General features: G+C 47.3%; 1 protein-coding gene across 2 annotated transcripts in view; it reads left to right on the forward strand.

Moving 5' to 3' along the window:
• Positions 1-21284, forward strand: part of Csmd1 (CUB and Sushi multiple domains 1) — a 1167250-nt gene that overhangs the window by 828998 nt on the left and 316968 nt on the right. For both annotated transcript variants that reach the window (XM_058580132.1, XM_058580135.1), the window contains exons 11-15: positions 4216-4398; positions 5765-6091; positions 7007-7201; positions 11049-11187; positions 14009-14196. In XM_058580132.1, the coding sequence (XP_058436115.1) occupies positions 4216-4398; positions 5765-6091; positions 7007-7201; positions 11049-11187; positions 14009-14196 (1032 nt within the window). The remainder of the gene's footprint in view (positions 1-4215; positions 4399-5764; positions 6092-7006; positions 7202-11048; positions 11188-14008; positions 14197-21284) is intronic.

Raw genomic sequence — 21284 nt, forward strand, 5'->3', positions numbered from 1 at the left:
ACTGGCCAGCACAGCAGGGACCACAGGATGGGGAGTGAGCCGGCTGGGCTCCTGGCTGGCCCCCCTGTGTCCTGGGCTCTCCCTCAGCTCCCGGTTCTGCAAGGGAAACCCACGCTCTTATTTGTTCATAGGCCTTTGTGCCGTTTGACTAGCAGCCAAATGCAATTCTGATACCTATAGGAAATAAAATTGAGGATTTTTAGTGACATGTTTACTGTGACCTATAAAAAATGGAATTGCTTAGCTTATGAGATTACTTAGCTGTTTTGTACTAGTATAATTTATTGGTGTATTTATTGCACACTTTGAAAAATCTAATCATTCCTACGTGATTATTTTTGAGTAGGAATGTATAATAAATTCACTTTGGTGTCTCCGTTTACACATAAATCTTTGCTTTAGTCCAAATTAGGCACAGTAATTGGAAATCACTGAGGCCTCCTCTGTTACTGCACTCATCATGCGTTTCACATTTGCTACCAGAGGTCAGCCAACAGTCTCAGTTCTTATTGTTGTTATTGTTTCTCTTTCTTAAGAAGTTTCTCTCCACAAAGATTCCTGCCCCGGTGTGTAAATAGTCTGGGTGAAGATGGGTTTCTTGGGGAAATGGGGTAAATTCTTCTCCTTGCCATCACGGAGGCCACAAAAGCCTCATGTGCCTGTCTCTGGTGGCCCAGGAGGAAGGGCCCCTTCAGGCTGCCCTGGTCAGCATGGACCTGCTCCACTCCTCTTCCCCATCGGCTCCCCAGTTGGTCCCCCTAGGCTGGCAGCCCTCTCCTTCCTCTTCCCAGTCACATTCTTCCAAGTGTGGCCTGGTGGCTGGTTTGGGGGGCACTGCACAGGTAGACCCTGACCACTGATGGGCTGGGGGAGCCTGGGTGATCCTGGGGTGCGGGCGAGGTAGGAGCCCACTGACTCGGCCCTGCGGAGCCGGCGGGAGGAGCCTGTTGAACTTGCTGAGATGAGCGCACCGCCTTGTTTTAAAATGCACCATGGATCTCTCACTGCCACTGTCTCAGCCAACAGGAAAAAGAAACACAATTCATGGGATCTTGAAAATTCTCAGGTGTTTCATTCTGTGCCTGCAGTGCTCCGTGGCCTGGCTCACCTATCTGACTGCCCTGACCGGCCAGTCGACAGCAGGGCCTTTCATTTCTTTTTGAATTGTTTCCTGTGAATTCAGGGGCCCAGTGATGCTGGTGTTGGTTAAGGGGATGGAAATAGAAATTGAAAACAAGAAGAATAAGTCCTGAGCACTTCATTAATGAGCAGGAGTCCAAGCAGCCGCTGACCTCTGCAGATTGCCTGGCTGGTCCCTGAGGTTGGGTGCCTGCTCTGGGGGCTGCCCTGGTGGGTTGCTCATGGAAGCTGAACCCTGCTGAGTGTGTGTGTGACTGCTGTCTCTGAAGGCACTGGCTCCTGCAGGTCAAGCATCCTGGGCTGGACAGGAGCAATGTGGATGTTCAGAGTGACTCTTCCTTAGCCTTGTGGTATCAACAGGAGCAGGTCAAAAGTGTGGGCTGATTTAAATGGAATTCTGTTTCAAGGATCTAGATTTGTCAAGTCTTCTGCAATTTCTTATAGGTATCTTAATATTTTAACAGCGTTTCTCAGAGCTGTGCCTCATGAATTCCCCGTGGTGACCCAGTGGCCTGGGCCCTCTGTGTCTCCTAGCACTCATTCCAAGTGACCTGTTCCATTCTGGGAACATTGATTCCCTCCAGAAAGACCACGTGAGGGTACAGGAATTGCCCTTGCAAACTCGACTTCAAGCCACCATCTACGTGTGTCCTAAACTGTGCCAGTGTAACAAGATGCTCAGAAACAGGAAGAGAATAGGGAATTTATTCCTGTATTATATAAGCATTTGCAGGCATAGAATAAAATATCAAATAAAAATAAAATTTATTAGAGGTGAATGTTAAAGCACATGTCATTCTAATAAAAGTACTTTTAAAATATTCAAAAATAAATGTTTCATAAAATTTATCGTGTAATTCCAGCTACTCAAAAGGATCCCAATTTCCAGGCCACCAAGGGCAATATATGAGACCCTCTCTCAAAATGAAACAGAACAGGTCTGGAGATGTAGCTGTATGGTAGAGCACCATGGATTTAATCCCTAGTACAAAAAAAACAAACAAACAAAAAAAAAACCTGAAGTGGTGGCAGGGATTCTAACCTGAGGGCAATACCACCCTCAGGGGAAATTTTGTCATCATTGTTTGGGACAATAGTAGCATTTTGTGTATAAGGAGGTAAAAAATGAAAGCTGTCCCAACAACCCCTCCCAAATGAAGCCTCACGGGCACAGACATGGGATCCTCTCACTCATGTGTGACTGAAGGCAAAAGCTACGTGGAACCTCACCCCGTACCATGTGGCAGTGGCTGGCCTGGGTGTGCTGGCAGATGCGGGTCTGTGCCAGCTTCAGGGTGAGGAGCTTGGCACCTTTGGTGGCAAGTAGCTAAATGCAAGATCAGCAGGAGACGCAGAGAGACCCTCCCCTGCAGCCGCATGGTTGTCAAACACAGCCTGTTATTTCTGAAAGCTCTTTGGAGTTCCTGGACTTAAGAGAGTAAATGTTGTCAGCAAAAACTGCCACAGTTTATTTCATTATTAGAAGTTGTGGCTGGGCGCAGTGGCACATGCCTGTAATCCCAGCGGCTTGGGAGGCTGAGAAAGGAAGATCCAAGTCAGCCTCAGCAACAGTGAGGCACTAAGCAACTCAGTGAGACCCTGTCTCTAAATAAAATATGAAACAGGGCTGGGGATGGGGCTCAGTGGTCGAGTGACCACGAGTTCAGTGCCTGGTACCAAAAGAAGAAGAAGAAGAAATTGTGGGCTGGGCATCAGAGATAAAAAACAACAACAATAAAAAGGCCCGAGGTTTGGGGGAGACAGCCACGGCAGCAGTGTGACCCAGCAGAAGGGAGGGGCCGGTGGGCGCGTCATATGTGACACCACCGAGGGAGGCCTTGACACAGACAGCCACTCACAGGGTCTCTGGTCCAGTCTGGCCATGACCACACCAGTCCCACGCAACTCCCTCTCCAGCTCTTAAGTGTCCCATCACCTCTCAACACCATTACGTTGTGGGTCTCAGTTCATCCTGTGTCTCCAAGGACAAACCGTGGCCATTGCTAATAAAACAGAAATTTGAATTTGCTGAATCTGAGAAAAATCAATAGATAATCAAACAAATGCTCATATGAATGAATGAATGAGGTGATGGATAAATAAGTAAATAGATCTAAACACCTAAAAAAGCATTAAAACAGAGACCCTGATGGCGTTCTCCTGGAGTATGGCTCTCCTGGGGACATGCTGGCTCTGGGGGGGACTCAGTCCTGTCCTGCCTCTGCTCTAACCTCCCCACGGGGTGGCCTACCTGCCACCCTGGCCCACATCACTTAGCATAGGCAGGGAGCAGCCCAGGCAGCCCCTCCAGGGGGCCTTGCCTCTCCCTGCCCAGCCCTCTGGGCTCCTTCAGGAGGGAACCTGGTCAGCACCGCATGCTCTGTTTAATTCTTGATGTCCCTTGTGAGAGCAAGGGCCATCCTGCTCACCCACCACCCCGTCACCTAGCAGAGGACCTAACATGCAGCTGGCTTTCAAAAGCACTGTGGAGGGATTGAGTAAGGCGCACATCTTGGCCAGCATGTCCGAGGTCTTGGCCAGGGTGTGAAATGTGGTCCATGTTCCATGGCAGCTGTGTGTTGATGAAAAGCGGTTTCATTCTGTGCACTTTGTTATCTGAAGACCATAGATATATTCTTCCTGCTTCACAAATGAATTCTGACGTCCGTTTCAGGAAAACAGTGTCAAATAGATCACATTGATCTGAATATTCGGGAAGGAAAGAGCACTCGTGTTTGCAGTGTTAATAGTGAAAAGCCTGCGGATGAGGCCCACATGAGCGGTCACGTTCTAGTGCACAGATTGCAGACGGAGGCTGGAGGTGCCCCCAAGACGCACCTATTAATGTCAGCACATCTGTGTGGCCTGGGTGTCTTATAGGACAGTCACTTTCCTACCTTCCTCTCCCAGGCAACTCGCAACTTCTTCATGTTCTGCGATTGTTGGATGAATTGCGTATCTTTCCGGAATCATTTATGAAAATGAAGTTTAGATGAGCAAAAAGAAGGCTGAACTTGGGAGTTAACAGTGTTTGTTGTATAATGTTAATGGTCTGTTTGTTTCTCCCACTTTCAGAAATTGAAAAGGGCGGCTGTGGCGACCCTGGCATCCCCGCCTACGGGAAGCGGGTGGGCAGCAGCTTTCTGCACGGAGACACGCTCACCTTTGAATGCCAGGCGGCCTTCGAGCTGGTGGGCGAGAGGGTCATCACCTGCCAGCAGAACAACCAGTGGTCAGGCAACAAGCCCAGCTGCGTGTGTGAGTTCCTGTCCTGCAAGGGCCCAGGGCAGAGCACGGGAGGAGAGACCCTGGGGAGGCAGCTGCCCAAGGGGCGTTCCCAGACACCAGCTTTCCGCTGTCCCTGTTAAAACCAGGTCTGCTGCCAGAAGAAGTGCAGCTGAGCACTTTCTACCCCAAGGGATCGAACATACCACTGTCGCCCTCGAGAGCCCCCGCTAGGTGCTGAGTCAGACCGAGTTGCAGCAATGGAGACTCTATGATCCAATGATTGTGGTAGCCAACTTTTCATGGCTGTGACAAAACACCTGAGACAATCAACTTAGGGAGGAAAGACAGTTTCAGAGGTTTTAGTCCAAGGTTAGCTGGCTTCATTACTGTGGAGGCAAGGTTTGACATTGTGGTGGTGGGAGGCGGTGGTGGTGAAGGGTATCCACCTCATGACAGCCAGGAGGCAGAGAGAGAGAAGAGAGGAGGGACCCAGGGACAAAATAAATCCTCCATGTCATGTCCAGACCCACCTCCTCCAAAAGGAGGTCCCACCTCCCAGAGTGTCCATCACCTCCACTGTGCCGCCAGCTGGGGACCACACCTTCAGCACCTGAGCCTGTTGGGACATTTCAGACCCAAACCACAGTAGTATGTTGTGCAGCCTTGGGCACTAGTGGGTGGCTGTTGGGAGCATGGTGCTACAGGAGGTTTGGACCTCAGCGGACAACCGCCCTCTTCCCGTGTGCGCAGCGTCGAAGCTGCAGCAGAGGCCTCACGGCCACTTAGAAGGCTTAATTGACAGTGAAAATGGCAATGGTGGAAGTGGGTGTGGAGTCATGTGGAGAAAAGCAAGGCCTTACGGCAGCTGCTGCCACCCAAACAGAAACAGGTGCTCACGATTTGTATGAAGCACACGTTCAAGTATCCAGAGGAGTTCCATGTTGCCCAACGACAGCACAATTCGATTTTCTCATTACTTATTGTTAATCTTTGCCTACAACCAACAAGAAAATTAGATAAACAACTGGAAAAAAATGCACCTTAAAAGAAAATAAATAACTAAAAAGTTATCACAGAAGAGCAGACCCAATTGCTCCTCTGGCACCAACGACTAATGCTGTTCCTCTGGAGGCAGAAAGTCTGAACTAGAAATTACAATATCTAGCACACATTTTTAACCAACTCAGTGGGATCATGTTTATTTTAAAGCCTCTGCAGAATTAGGCAGAGTCCCTGGCTGTGCTGTGTAAGGTAACGAGATAGGTGGAAAGAGAAACACTGTGTTCCAGGTGACTGGTCTTACGGCAGCCGGCCATTGTGGCCACCTGCAAGGTGGGCCAAGGGGCAGTTCTTGGGTCATGCAACACTGTTTGAAAATATATTCCTGTCTCCACAGTTTCTTGTTTCTTCAACTTCACGGCATCATCCGGGATCATCCTTTCCCCAAATTACCCAGAGGAATATGGCAACAACATGAACTGCGTTTGGCTGATTATATCCGAGCCGGGAAGCAGAATTCACCTCATCTTCAATGACTTTGACGTGGAGCCTCAGTTTGACTTTCTGGCAGTCAAAGATGATGGGATTTCTGATATAACTGTCCTTGGTACTTTCTCTGGCAATGAGGTGCCCGCTCAGCTGGCCAGCAGTGGGCACATAGTGCGCCTGGAATTCCAGTCGGACCACTCCACCACCAGCAGAGGGTTCAACATCACGTACACCAGTAAGTGAGCTCCTGGCCACATTTTCATCACACACACTGAAGGTCCTCTGAAGCTATGTGATCATTATCAAGGCTCTAAGAGTAGCAAAATGACATAACGCTGTTCTGGTATTTAGGTTAGTCTCTGAGTCACCCCATCACAGGGTGCTGGATCTCATATCCTGGCCCTCCTTCCAATTTTCCCAGCCTCCATCTTCCTTCCTTCCACCCATCCATGCATCCTCCTTGTAACAACAGAGTGTGACAACCAGGGTCACGGCGTTGGTGGTCAGGAGCCAGGGTCAGCACACCGGCCCTTGGAGATATGTAGTGGATGTTGACAAGATAGCTAATTTCTCTTTGGCTCAGGCCCCTCATCTGCAAAACAAATCTTATAGAAGAACGACGACTCCTTAAATGCTTTCTAGAAAGACTAAAACTAAACAGTAAATATGAGCAACACTAATTTGCCTCTGGCTGCTTCTCTTAGGTACGGTGTGTAGAATTCCCGGTAATGATGTAGTTCCACAGTAACTCTGGGATATAGGGTTAGAGTCACTCACTTACAGCATCAGGGCATCTGCCGAGGGGCGGAAGCTAGGCCTCGGGCTGACCCCTACCTGGAGCAGATGTGCCCTGAGCCTCAGTTCTCCCCCCCACACACACCGTGTCCCTGGTCTCTCTTTGAAGTGCACAGGAAGTGTCCTTCCAACCCAAGTGCTGCAGAGATGATAGTCAGGTCTACTCATCCATCCGTGCTCTCGCTTACAGATCCTGATATCCCACTTATTCAGTGTATTTCCGTATCTATGGGTGGTATAACTGAAATCTGGGGAAGCAGTTGCCTTACAAATGGGTTCTGTTTCCTTGTTTCTTAATACACGTAACTGGGATTCAGACACTTGGTTCTGCTTCTTTCTCCCTTTCCTCCGTCAGCCTTCGGTCAGAATGAGTGCCATGACCCCGGCATCCCTGTCAATGGCAGGCGTTTTGGCGACAGGTTTCTGCTCGGGAGCTCCGTTTCCTTCCACTGTGACGATGGCTTTGTCAAGACGCAGGGCTCCGAGTCCATCACCTGCGTCCTGCAGGACGGGAACGTGGTCTGGAGTGCCACCGTCCCTCGCTGTGAAGGTGGGCCTGCCCTCAGCCCTCCTGGCCTCTCCCTTCAGACAGGCCGGGTTCCAGTCTCCTAGATGCCAGAACAAAGAACCACAGGAGGGATCGAAGCACAGGAAGTGTAGCCTCACTTCCTGGAACCAGGCTCTGGCTGGGCGGTCGTCCTCTGGAGCGTGGGAGGGAGGGTGTGTCCAGGAAGCCCCAGCTCCGGTGCTCCTTGGCCTCAGCACATCACGTGACCTTGGCCACATGCTCGAGAGGAGCTCTCCTGTGTGTGCATCTGACTGTGTCTGTGCCCCCTGTTGTATTGGGAGAGGGTCCTCTCTCCCATGACACCTCGTCTACCTTCACTAATGGCACCTACGTGCTCCTGTGCCCACACACCATCAGTGAGTGTGGTGGGAGGGTGGGACACTGATGAGGAACTGGGGGCTCAATTCAACCCATGACAACACTGTGGTTTTAATTAATGATTTGCTTTCTTCATCAAAGCTCATATGAATAATACCTAGTTTTCTTCTTGATATTTCTGGTCTACTTACCTGTAATAAGACCAGAGGAAGAAATATAAGGAGCAGGACCTCATGGCCCTTCATTATTGATCATTTAAAAACGTTTGCCTCAGGCCCCTGACCCATCCTCCCTGTCTTACACAATGAGCTTAGGAACCTTGTCTTAAAATTATCTCTGCTGAATCCCTAAGAAATGCACAAGTAAAAACAAAAGTAGCATGCCCCTTTGCTCTCGAGCATTGCCCAGATTTTCAATGAGTTAAAGAGGTGAACTGTGGGTAAGTGGGGGAGGCTGGCATTTCTTGGCTCTGCACTGAGGAGGTTAAACTGCACCTTCACGGCGTGAATTCATATTGAGTCTTGGCATCTTTCTGGTCTTTTGGCCCATAGCTTATATTTTAGGATTAGTATCATAAAATAGTATGATAAAATGTTTGCTGATGAGTGCTTTTTGCAGAACTTTTCTAAACAGTGACAAGTTGGAAACAACTAAATGTCCAACAGCAGGGAGCCGCCGAGTGGATAGAGACGTGTACCTAGACCAGGGGTCGAGCATCATTAACCAAGGTTACGGGCCAAAGAGATCCTGAGTTGCTATCATGGGAAAGACCAGGGGCACGAGCACTCGTGTTTACAGGGTTTTGAAGACACAGACACGTGTCAGCATCTCAGGAGAGGGAGACGGAGACTGCTGGGCACGCACGTGTTAATGGTGGCTGGAAAGGTTTTCTTCCTCTTGGGTCATTCCCTCAGTTGTCTGAGGTCAACCTGTTTCTTTTTAATATGTAACTAGGAAATAAATAGGCCAGCCAGAGCGGCTCTCCTCCTGCACTGCTTTAGGGAAACTTCCCAAGTCCTCACCTCCAAGGGGTCAGAGCCGAGTCCAGCTGTGGGGACACTGAACTCTCAGAGCCCAGCCAGGGCCACCCCTTGTCCAGCCTGAGCAACCCGCTGGGTGGCTTGCCACCGTCAGGAGACACTCCAGCTAGGCCCTGTGGTGGCCTGCAAGTGGCTCTGCAGCAGTTGGGAAGATGCCCTCCTTCCTTTCCTCAACTGTTAGAAGAGTTCAGGGGCTCTGGGCGCCACCCTGGTGGAACAGTGAAGGGCAAGGATACAACAGCGGGACTTTTATTTTAAATCTATCTTAATAATTCATCTCAAACATATAATTTTACATGTTATGTTTATAAAATGTTAACAGAGGGTGGTTTTCGAGCCTTTATAATTAAGTGGATGTGCACACGTGGCAGGTTCACGCAGGTCACAGGAATGGTGCTGCAGCTGATGTTGTCTGAACACTGCTCTAGCTGTGTAGACCACGGCTGGCTGTGAGGCATGACTGAGTTCATGAGCAAGACTTTGCAGAGAACAGGCTCTTGCCTCGTCCACCACGCTGGCTGTCTCTGTGCTGGTTACCCACAGTCGGCTGTGGGCAGAGGCGTCACAAGCTGCAGGCGGGGCCTGTTTCTCGGCACACTGGTGGACAGGGCCCTGTAAGCACAGGGAGTAGCAGGACATGAGATAAGGGGAAGTAGCACATTAACCCTGAGCAGAGGCTCTGCGTTCCTCCATTACTGGGAGGAGCCCCACCAGGTGAAGCTAAGTGAAAACTCCAGCTTCAGTTGGAAAGCAGAGAAAGGAAGAGTCCTGGCGGGAGATCTGAAAGTGTTTCTGCCCCCAGACCCACTCCCTGGGCACAGCAGGGTCTCAGGGAAGGCAGGAAGGTGTGCTCTGGTAGCATGGCCACCCAGGTCCCCACCAAGAGCCTGCTGCTCAGAAGCCATCAGCTTCCACAGCAAGCAGGTCGAGTGCAGAGAGTGCAAGGGCCGCGAGGAACAGCCGCCAACTCGACTGAAGAGGTGTGCACGATCCTCAGGTCCCCGACAGCACACTCGGGGTTCCCGTTCCCCTCCAGCCTCCTTTGTAGAAATCAATTAAATGATTGGCCAATAATGAACCCTCACAAATTAAAACAAATGCAGACCACATCACTAACAATGCTCCAGTTGAGGTTCTATGATCAAAACAGAACCACAAGCACACACCTAACATCCAGAAGTCCTCTCTAAATCATAGCTGTGTATTAAATAGAAATTCAGAGTCCAGATTCTACACTGCCTGGAAATCCTGGGGGAGAAACCTTCCACTACAGCAAAGTGGGGCAGCAGAGCCAGCACCATGGGGCTCACAGGGCTCACAGCCTGCAGCATGGAGCTCGGTGCCCAGAGTGAAAGATACGGAAAGGAATGCATTAGAATAGATAAACTCAGAGACCCGGGGACTTTGCCGGCACCAGTAATAGATGGACCCTGAGATTCTGCAGAGGGGACCAGGAGAGAAGACGGTAACACACACACGGTTGGGAGCCTCAGGGAAACGGTCCTTAGAGAAATAACTCAGCTCATGTAAGCAATGCCAGCCCTGCAGCAAAGCCAGGTTTGTTGAAAAGCGCGTTGTTTATCCTGGCGGAGTTCACTGGGGCATCAAAATCTGGACGAAAGGGAAAGACATTCTTAGCACTTCAATATATGTGGTCATTTTTCCACCAAAGGAATCGCACTCCAAAAAGGATAGGTCTGTTTTAAACTACACGTTTTCACATACCTGCTGCCTGTGAGTTCACAGGGGAGATGAGCAGTAAAGAGTATGCAAAACGTGGAAGGCGGTGTGGCCAGGTGGACGTGTGTTCTTCCCTGCAGTTTTAACCCAGGGGTCGCTGTTTTCTGAGGACTCTTGCGGGTGACAGGGGATTCACACAGCCCGGGGACACACTTCTTAACCCTCCCTTTTTCTTTTGTAACTATAGACCATTGTCTGCCACTTGCTGCTTCAGGATAGGCCCAGCCTAACCCTGTGCTTGTTACAGTTCACACTTTTGTTTTTAACATGCGCCAACAACTTAATATCCTACGTGGCAAGTAATTTTAACAATACGAACACAACCCAACGTATATACATACGAACACAATAGCTCACATGTCTTGGGGTTTTTCATCATTAGATTTAAGGTCATTTAAAACTTCATCTTCCGTAGATGCTTATTGAATTCCTAATGCATGTAAGATGGCTATGAGTGGCATGTGCCAGGAGATTCCTGACGACCAGACAGGTCGCTCCCATGTAGATCATCCAAGGAGGAGCACTCTGCCTAGTTCTGAGGGCAGATAACAGCCGTGCAAGGCCCAGACCTCAGCTTCAATCAACTCAGGGCCTTCTTAGCAACGGGTGTTGCCTTAATACTTGGAAATACTGAATCTATGCCTGGAAAGCAGTCCCTATTTTGATGGCCATGTGGCTATGGCATGACCTCCCACATTTACTTGAACCTGACGGTGTGCATCTTCCTTTAGCCCCGTGCGGTGGACATCTGACAGCCTCAAGTGGGGTCATTTTGCCTCCTGGATGGCCAGGATATTATAAAGACTCTTTGAATTGTGAATGGATCATTGAAGCAAAACCAGGACATTCTATCAAAATAACTTTTGACAGGTAAGATGAGCCTTGTCCTTCATCTGGTCCGGAGACCCATATCTGTTCCATGTTTTAAGTTAGTGGATCTTAAAACTTTCAAGGTGACAGTTCTTTGGTCCTCCAAAGGGGCTGACCCAACAGGATTTGGCACTATCCCTTCAGTTCTGTCCTTCCCGAGCATCGTCCTCCCAACCCAAGTTAGCTGTGGACACAGAAGCTTCCTGGGTGATTGTTCCCACCCACTGGGGCTGACCCTGGAGTCCATCCTGGGTGGCTTCCTCCCAGCTGACCCTGGAGCCTGTCCTGAAGCTGGTGCCTGTAGTGGAGTAATTCTGCCAGGTTCTTGGTGGCACAGGACACAGCCCCCTGTCCCTCTGGTGCCTTCTCTTCCCTCTGGGGCAGCACAGAAAAGGCCTTCTCCAGTTCTAATGTCAGCTGTCAATAACTGGAGACTGTCAAATGTCCAGAGTGAACCTTGGGGCAAATGCAGCAGATGAGAATGTCCATCAGTTGCCCACGCTGCCCACGGCGTCGCTGTCACTGGAGAACAGTGTGGCTTTGCTCCTTGAGTATAGATTTAATAATCTGCAAAAGTAAGCATGCCATTCAGGCTCTGTGAGATAAGGTGCTTTCCCGTGTCACTCAACATTGAAATTGATCTGATGATTAAAAATTAAACTGGTTTGAAACAAGCCATAGGCTTTGAAATGCAGGGAAGGACTGTTGTAAAGTTCTGAGCTCACACCTCTGAATGGCATCGCACTTATCTCATGATGACCTTATTGACTAGATTGCATTCAGAGTTTTTGCCTCCAGAATATTCTAGTATCTCAACTTCATGAGGTTATTTCCTGTTTTGTTTTCCTAGTAATTTTCTAAGAATTTGATATCAACATAGGAAATATTTGTTATAGTTGCCACCTTTAGTAATTATTTTTATTCAAAATTGTTGTTTTTCCACTATTAGGTTGGATGATAACATTCAGTAGATTTTTCCTTAGAAATAGGGGAAAATTTGATTCATATATTTTGAGAGTGGATTCCTGCAAATAACATTAATCATTTGAAAAACAGTATCTCAATATATATTCAGTAAATTAAACTTGGCTACCTATAAATGCTTACACTTTTCAATAGGGGTTGCTAAAGCAGAAGGCCATACCTAAATCATTTAGTAAAGACAGTGATTTCCGCTCCTCAGCACAGTCTATCAACACTCTGGCCCAGCGGCCTGAAGCAGAATGCCTCTCCGGGTTCCCCAGGGGGATCTACTCTGTGTTATTTCAGTGTGGTATTTTGCCACCCTCCCCGTGCAAGTACCTCACATTTCTGATATTTGGAACATCAGTGGCAGTCACCAGAGATGCATTGCCGGGCTCCTTAAGGATGAGCCACACAGTGCGTGTGGACTTGCTCATTGGCCAGTGGAGTCCCCCTGGGGGGACGAGTTTGTCCATGTGCTTTGCAGTTCCACGAGGGTGACTTTGTCATGCAATGTGAGTCAGGTTGCTGGGCCATGAGAGTGCTTAGGGTTCTCTGCTCTGAGGTGACTCTTGAAGTCACACAGCAGTCCTGGCTCTTGGGAAGACCAGGAGGAGATAACAGCATGCATGTGGACCCCTCAGATGCGATGGCTTCCACTCTTATCCAGATTCCTGGAATTTGAGCTCAAACATCTGAGGAATCATAATCTTTAGATTAAAAGACAAAGTTGGCACCTCCTGCTCCCCAACGCTCCAGCCTGTGAGTCTGTTCTGGCCTGGCCATGTGATGCAGGGTCCTCTGGTTCCTTCTTGTAGAAGGGCAGGTTCCAGGGCTTCCACCTTGCTGTGGAGAATACGGACCAGTGTGCATTTTCACTAAGAGAAGTCTGCACTGCTTCATGATAAACAGGGCAGAACCTTTGGCTTCATGCCATTTGGGCTGATGTGTGCCGCGCCACGAAGGTAGCTTCCTGTTCCTCGACAATCCCAGTGGAGAACAGTGGCACAGGCTTCCGAGGACTCTGGCTCCCATTACCGAGTGAGTCAGAGGCTCATGACGCCTCAGCTGCTCCCTGAGAGCAGAACCAGACACTTGGAAAGCAGGTTAGCTCTTGGAGGACTAGACGGGCCATTTAGAAAATTACCTCCGTGCCTGGAATGGCACCAGCGTCACGTCTAAGGGGACCCAAGTGGCTGCGACTTTATATAAATGGAACTGCAGCCAGACTCCCTGGAAGCGCAAGGAAGTGAAGCATTTGTCGGAAGCTCTTTCAAATCACTAAAGTTAGCTTTTGAGTTTGAGAAGTAGTTCAGCTTAGTCCAGCGTCCTGTTCATGCCACTTAAAAAAGCACAGGATTCTGTCCAGGAAAGGAACCTAATGTGGTTGTGTACTTTGAGTCCCTTCTTCCTCTAGGAGATCATTTCACTTGAGTGTGCCTGTTCCAAGGTGTCCGTGATGGTGTCAGACAGGGAATCGTGAAAAACACTTTTAAAATGCAAAACCATTGACAATTATCTGTCTATTCACCTGACATTTCTCTCACGGGGGTTTTGAATCAGAGCTGAATAAGGACCTTAATTTTTATCTGTCATGTTACAAGGTAGAGTGTTATGTAAGATGGGGGGGGGGCGGGGGTTAGAGTGTCCTGTTTCTTCCAGAAAAACACACTCATTCCTATGTGATATGTGTCTCCACATTTGTATATGTGTGTGTATACTTACATGTACACATATGATTTTGAATATTTCATTCACGTTGGTATGTGAGGGGTTTTAATTAGCAGATGAGGGTGGTAGGAGAGGTCTGTAAGTACCGGAGCCTGAATGTCTTTCCTGACATGATGCACGTCCACAGGTTCCAGACGGAAGTCAATTACGACTCTCTGGAAGTCAGGGATGGACCCACCAGCTCTTCCCCACTGATTGGAGAATACCACGGCACCCAGGCCCCCCAGTTCCTCGTCAGCACGGGGAGCTTCCTGTACCTGCTCTTCACCACCGACAGCAGCCGCTCCAGCGTGGGCTTCCTCATCCACTACGAGAGTAAGTGGCCTTCCTGGGGCCCCGGGCATGTTCTGTCCTCCACCCTACAGAGGACCATCCGCTGGGGTGACCCTGTCGGCTCCGCCAAGCCTCCTCCCCAATCTCTACGGAGCGCCTGGGGGTTTTCTCCTGACACTCCCCCAAATACTTATGGCTTGTCCATTCCGAGGTACAGTGATAAAGTACTTCAGTGTGTTGTCACCTCACTGCAGAGGGCAGTGGTACGCTTTGATCATTAGGAAGGTCCCTTTGGCCTGAAGCATTCTAGGACATGACAATAAAACTGCCCACCCAGGCCCCGAGTGGACAGGGCCCCTGTTTCTAGGGCCTGTGTGGCACGTGTGCCTCTGTTCGGACCTGCTGAAGCATCTCCCTGGGTACCGAGCCTGTGACAAAGGGGCAGGAGGGAGTCCCGCCTGGCCCTGCCACCTGCCGGCCGGTGGCCGAGTGTTTCTGCAGTGCTAGCAGGACTTCCAGGCAGAAAGGCTTCCTTCCACTCTGTTTCCTCTAGTCAAAAATCTGCTCTTGATTTTAGCTTCTAAAATTATGAGATCCACTCATTATATTATTTTGGGGTCACATTTACATAAACATCCTCTGGAATCTAGTTGAAAGGCGGGTGTTCCCTGAGGACACAATTTCAACAGCAATGAATATAAAACCCAATAAGCAGGGGGTCTCTGGATGGGCTCCACGCTCCCGGCCCACGGGGGACAGGAGTGAGTGACCATGGGCCTGAAGGAGCCACACGTTTATATTGTAGGAATCTCATGGTTGTTCAATTTACCTAAAAATAAGTGAGCTAAATCTAATGTCATTGCTACTATATAATTTCCCTATGTCCATATATAATTTTCTAAATCCATGGATGTTAATCCTTCTGCCTTTTAATCTTCTTTCTTTCTCTCACCTCCCCTTTCCTTTGCAAATCTCTGTCTGCCCTTATCCAGTACATCTGAGCTGGAACTGAACTAATCCCCTGTCATGCATGTTCCTCTGCCTTACTCTCCCACATGAGTGCACACAAGATACTCGGCTCAATATACAGCTGGGCATGCTTTTGATAAAAAAGGAATCATACTATGCTCATATCTCACGGCAAGAAAATCAATGGCTAACAACTTACAGATTAATTTCAAACCTGATACAAAGGTACTGGGTATTCTTTGTAGCGTTCATTTCACAGTAATATCCTTTAAAATTTAAGAACTAGAAAATGCCCCACTTCCCTCCGTTGCACATTCCTGTATGGTAGCACTTCTTCTGAGGAAATGATCTATGTACACATTGCGATCATCCGGATTCAGAAAACTCCCAAGAATTGAAGAGCAGAGTATTTCATATTCGCCCCATACCCTGTTTTAGACCTTTGGTGTGGGAAACTTTAGTGGTATTTCCAGATACTAGGGTATTTCCAGTAACTAGGATCACAAAGTTTGTGCCTTCCCTCTCTCTACTTGAGTAGCTATAGAGTATTTTGCCTACTTTGTGACCCTTGTGCTCTAATGGCCACGTGCAGGTAGTAGAAGTGATTTCATATGCTCATTTAGCTCAGACAAACGAGTTGCTTTTATTTGTTTTTTTCCTGGAACTGAATGGAAGGAAGTGTGCTCACAGGTTTCTATCGGCTTTTCATTCTCACTGATGCAAGAGTAGAACACCGTGGGCTGGCTTGAGAGGGAGCTGGGTCTCGCGGCTGTCTTCACAACCTTGGAAGAACTGCCAGAGCTGGTGTTTTTACCTAAGCTCTGCCTCAGCGAGGTGCACAGGAGGACCTGGAGCTGCCCCTCGGAGCAAGGAAGTTTGACATTTTTCTTTCTTCACATAATAGAAGAAAACTGTCACCAGGACGGTGCATTGGCAGAGAGTGACATGCATGGGTCAGAAGGTTCCAGGCTCAGGGATCTGGAAAGCCTCTCCTCCTCGGGTTGGGGGAAAAGCAGGAGGTGGCTCTGTCTGCAGAGGCAGTGACTCCCCAGGACAAAGGGCCTCGTGCTGTTTCCTGAGGTCCAGGATGCACCTGCAGACTGCCTGCGGGGGCCTGCTGGGGGTCCCCCAGAAGGCCCTGGACGACTCCTCTACGTGCTCTTGGTTAGACATGGACACTGCTTGGGAGTCCCAACACAGAGGTGACACCCTGGGCTCTGGCTGGCCACCACTCCTAGTATTGACCAGCCGTTTGTTTCAAGAGAAGCAAAGACATGGACGACCCCAGTGATTCAGGGAAGGGCATGTTGATAAGGAAGGAGTCAGACCTGCTGGGAGGGTCGGGCTGTGTGGCCTGCGGCTCTCAGACAAAGCAGATGGTGGTGTCCCAGGCCGCACGTGCCCGGCTGCTGCTCCCACGGGTGGCAGAGACTAGGAGCTGCCCTGGAGCCTGGTGTGCAAGGTCTGTGGAGGGCAGTCTCTGGGCAGCATTCCCCCCACCAGCTCTCGGGGCCAGATTCTGGGTGTGGCCATTCAGTGGCCTGTGGTGCCGGCAGGAGCTCTGGGTGTCCAGGGGAGCCCCGAGGTGGTGAGTGAGGCACGTGGGGTGCCCAGGAGCCCTGTGTCAGCACCGTCCTAGACACGCACAACCCCGGGAGGGAGCCGACAGGGGACGGAGGGGGAGCAGAAGGGAGGAGCCAGGGCAGGAGCAGAGCCCGCGGAGGCTGGAGCGGCCACCCCTGATGTGCAGTCAGGCTCGTCCGGGGCCGAGGGAGGAAGTGCACCTGGAAGCCAGCAGGCGTGAGAGGACACCTGGCCACCAACGCACTCTTACGAGGACAGCTCCTTTGACCCAGGGATGGCCTAGGTCGAATCTTCATGCCCCTTAAAAACAGCCACGGGACTCATCTCTCCTCAGCCTTTCAGCCCAAGTGGGGCGCTGTGAGACCTCCTTGTTCACGGCCCCCCGTGCCTACGGACCCCTGCGTCGTCCTGTACAGACGTCAGTGCTGCAGGAGTCGGGCCCTATGTGCTCAAGGTTCACTTAGGGGCTGGCGGTGCTGCTCAGGGGAGCGCTGGCCTAGCAGTGTGGAATATTACTCAGCACCATCCTCAGCACCACGTAGAAATAAAACAAAGGCACTGTCTCCCTCTAAAACTCAAAAAGTAAGGTTGACCTAGTTTATCAGCAGTGCCCAGAGACGGCTTGGGCTGCTGTAGGCACCACTCACCTGGAAGGACCTTCTGGAAGTCTTGACGGAGGGTGGGAGACCTTCTCTCCAAGGTTCTGCCGAGAGCTCACCTGCACTTCTGTTCTGCGTGTTCCGAGTCTGTGAACCCCCCACAGTGGTGCCCTTGTGCTCCTTGTGCTTTGAGAGGGTTGTCGCACAGTTTCCTCATGCTCTTTCTCCTTACCCCCATTTGAATCACCCCCCTTATATCAGAGAAGACATTCGGCATTTGTTTTTTTTTTGGGATTGGCTAACTTAGCATAATCTGCTCTAATGCCACCCATTTCCCTGCAAATGCCATGATATTTTTTAGTGCTGAGTAATATTCCATTGTGTATAAATGCCACTTTTTTTTTATCCATTCATCCAGTGAAGGGCATCTAGGTTGGCTCCACAGTCTAGCTATTGTGAATTATGCTGCTATAAACATTGATGTGGCTGTATCCCTGTAGTATGCTGTTTTTAAGTCCTTTCAGTATAGTCTGAGAAGAAGAATAGCTGGGTCAAATGGTGGTTCTATTCCCCGATTTCTAAGGAATCTCCATACTGCTTTCCATATTGGCTGCACCTATTTGCAGTCCTACCAGCAATGTATGAGTTCATCTTTTTCCCCACATCCTTGCCAACACTTATTGTTGTTTGTCTTCATAATAGCTGCCATTCTGACTGGAGTGAGATGATATCTTAGAGTTGTTTTGATTTGCATTTCTCTGACTGCTAGAGATGATGAGCATTTTTTTCCTATATTTGTTGATTGATTGTATATCTTCTTCTGAGAAGTGTCTGCTCAGTTCCTTGACCCATTTATTGATTGATTTATTATTTTTTTGGTGCTTATCTTGTTGAACTCTTTATATATCCTAGAGATTAGAGCTCTATCTGATGTGTGAGGGGTAAAAATTTGTTCCCAGAATGTAGGCTCTCTGTTCACCTCACATATTATTTCTCTTGCTGAGAAGAAACTTTTTAGTTTGATTCCATCCCATTTGCTGATTCTTGGTTTTAATTCTTGTTCTATAGGAGTCTTATTAAGGAAGTTGGGGCCTAATCCCACATGATGAAGATTAGGGCTAACTTTATCTTCTATTAGACGCAGAGTCTCTGGTCTGATTCCTAGGTCCTTGATCCATTTTGAGTTAACTTTTGTCATGGTGAGAGATAGGGATTCAATTTCATTTTGTTGCATATGGATTTCCAGTTTTCCCAGCACCATTTGTTGAAGATGCTATCCTTTCTCCAGTGCATGCTTTTGGTACCTTTGTCTAATATAAGGTAGTTGTAATTTTGTGGGTTAGTCTCTGTGTCCTCTATTCTGTACCATTGGTCTACCAGTCTGTTTGGTGCCAATGCCATGCTGTGTTTGTTACTATTGCTCTGTAGTATAGTTTAAGGTCTGGTATAGTGATGCCACCTGCTTCACTCTTCCTGCTAAGGATTGCTTTAGCTATTCTAGGTCTCTTATTTTTCCAGATGAATTTCATGACTGCTTTTTCTATTTCTATGGAGAATGCCATTGGGATTTTGATTGGAATCGCATTAAACCTGTAAAGTGCTTTTGGTAGTATGGTCATTTTGACAATATTAATTCTGCCTATCCATGAGCAAGGTAGATCTTTCCATCTTCTAAGATCTTCTATTTCTCTCTTTAGGGTTCTGTAGTTTTCATTGTATAGATCTTTCACCTCTTTTGTTGATTACCAAGTATTTTATTTTATTTTTTTAGGATATTGTGAATGGGGTAGTTTTCCTCATTTCCCTCTCAAGGATTTGTCCCTGATATACAGAAATGCCTTTGATTTATGGGTGTTGATTTTATATCCTGCCACTTTGCTGAATTCATTTACTAGTTCTAAAAGTTTCTTGGTAGAGTTTTTTTGGGTCTTCTAATTATAGAATCATATCATCAGCAAATAGTGCTAGTTTAAGTTCTTATTTTCCTATACTTATTCCTTTAATTTCTTTCATCTAATTGCTCTGGCCAGTGTTTCAAGAACTATGTTGAATAGAAGTGGTGAGAGAGGGCATCCCTGTCTTGTTTCAGATTTTAGAGGGCATGCCTTCAATTTTTCTGCGTTTAGAGTGATGCTAGCCTGAGGCTTAGCATAGATAGCTTTTACAATGATGAGATATGTACCTGTTATCCCTAGATTTTCTAGTATTTTGAACATGAAGGGGTGCTGTATTTTGTCAAATGCCTTTTCTGCATCTATCAAGATGATCATATGATTCTTATCTTTAAGTCTATTGATGTGATGAATTACATTTATTCATTTCCGTATGTTGAACCAACCTTGCATCCCAGGGATGAATCCCACTTGATCATGGTGCACGATCTTTTTCATATGTTTTTGTATCCTATTTGCCATAATTTTATTGAGGATTTTTGCATCTATGTGCATTATAGATATTGGTCTGAAGTTTTCTTTCTTTGACGTGTCTTTTTCTGGTTTTGGAATCGGGGTGATATTGCCTCATAGAATGAGTTTGGAAGTACTCCCTCTTTTTCTATTTCCTAAAATAAATTGAAGAGTATTGGTATTAGTTCTTCTTTAAAGGTCTTGTAGAACTCAGCTGTGTATCCATCCGGTCCTGGGCTTTTCTTGGTTGGTAGTCTTTTGATGTCTTCTTCTATTTCCTCAGTTGATATTGTTCTGTTTAAGTTGTGTATATCTTCCTGAATCAATCTGGGCAGATCATATGACTTAAGGAATTTATCTATGCCTTCACTATCTTCTATTTTATTAGAGTATAAGATTTCAAAATAATTTCTAATTATTTTCTGTATTTCTGTAGTGTCTGTTGTGATATTGCCTTTTTCATCACATATGCTAGTAATTTGGGTTCTCTCTCTTCTTCTCTTTGTTAGCATGGCTAAGGGTTGGTCAATTTTATTTATTTTTTCAAAGAACCAACTTTTAGATTTGTCTATTTTTTCAATTATTTCTTTTGTTTCGATTTCATTGATTTCAGCTCTGGTTTTAATTATTTCTTGCCTTCTACTGCTTTTGCTGCTGATTTGTTCTTCTTTTTCTAGGGCTTTAAGATGTAGTGTGAGGTCATTTATTTGTTGGATTTTTCCTCTTTAAGTAATGAACTCCATGCAATGAATTTTCCTCTTAGTCACTGCTTTCATAGTGTCCCACAGATTTTGATGTTGGGTCTGTGTTCTCATTTACCTCTAAGAATTTTTACTTTCCTCCTTGATGTCTTCTGTAACCTATTGTTCATTCAGTAGCATATTGTTCATTCTCCATGTGATGTAGGAATTTTTCTTCCTTATTTTATCATTGATTTCCAATTTCATTCCATTTTGATCAGATAAATATCTGATCTCTATGCTAGTATCTCTACTCCTTTGTATTTGCTAAGAGTTGCCCTGAAGCATAGTATATGGTCTATTTTTGAGAAGGATCCATGTGCTGCTGAGAAGAAAGCGTATCCACTTGATGTTGGTTGAGATATTCTGTATATGTCAGTTAAGTCTAAGTTATTAATTGTGTTATTGAGCTCTACAGTTTCTTTATTCAACTTTTGTTTGGAAGATCTGTCCAGTGGTGAGAGAAGTATGTTAAATCACCCATGATTATTGTGTTGTGGTTTATTTGACTCTTGAACTTAAGAAGAGTTTGTTTGATGAACATAGCTGCACCATTGTTTGGGGCATATACTTTAATGATTGTTATGTATTTTTGGTGTATAGTTCCCTTGAGCAGTATGTAGTGTCCTTCTTTATCCCTTTTGATTAACTTTGGCTTGAAGTCTATTTTATTTGACATGAGTATGGACACCCCTGGTTGCTTCCACAGTCCATGTGAGTGGTATGATTTTTCCCAACCTTTCATCTTCAGTCTGTGATGTCTTTTCCTATCAGAAGAGTCTCCTATAGGCAGCATATTGTAGGGTTTTTTTTTTTTAAATCCAGTCTATTAG

Source organism: Marmota monax, unplaced genomic scaffold (genome assembly GCF_021218885.2).
Source record: "Marmota monax isolate L192 unplaced genomic scaffold, Marmota_monax_Labrador192_F-V1.1 WCK01_AAM20220418_F8-fsc00195, whole genome shotgun sequence".
NCBI lineage: Eukaryota > Metazoa > Chordata > Mammalia > Rodentia > Sciuridae > Marmota > Marmota monax.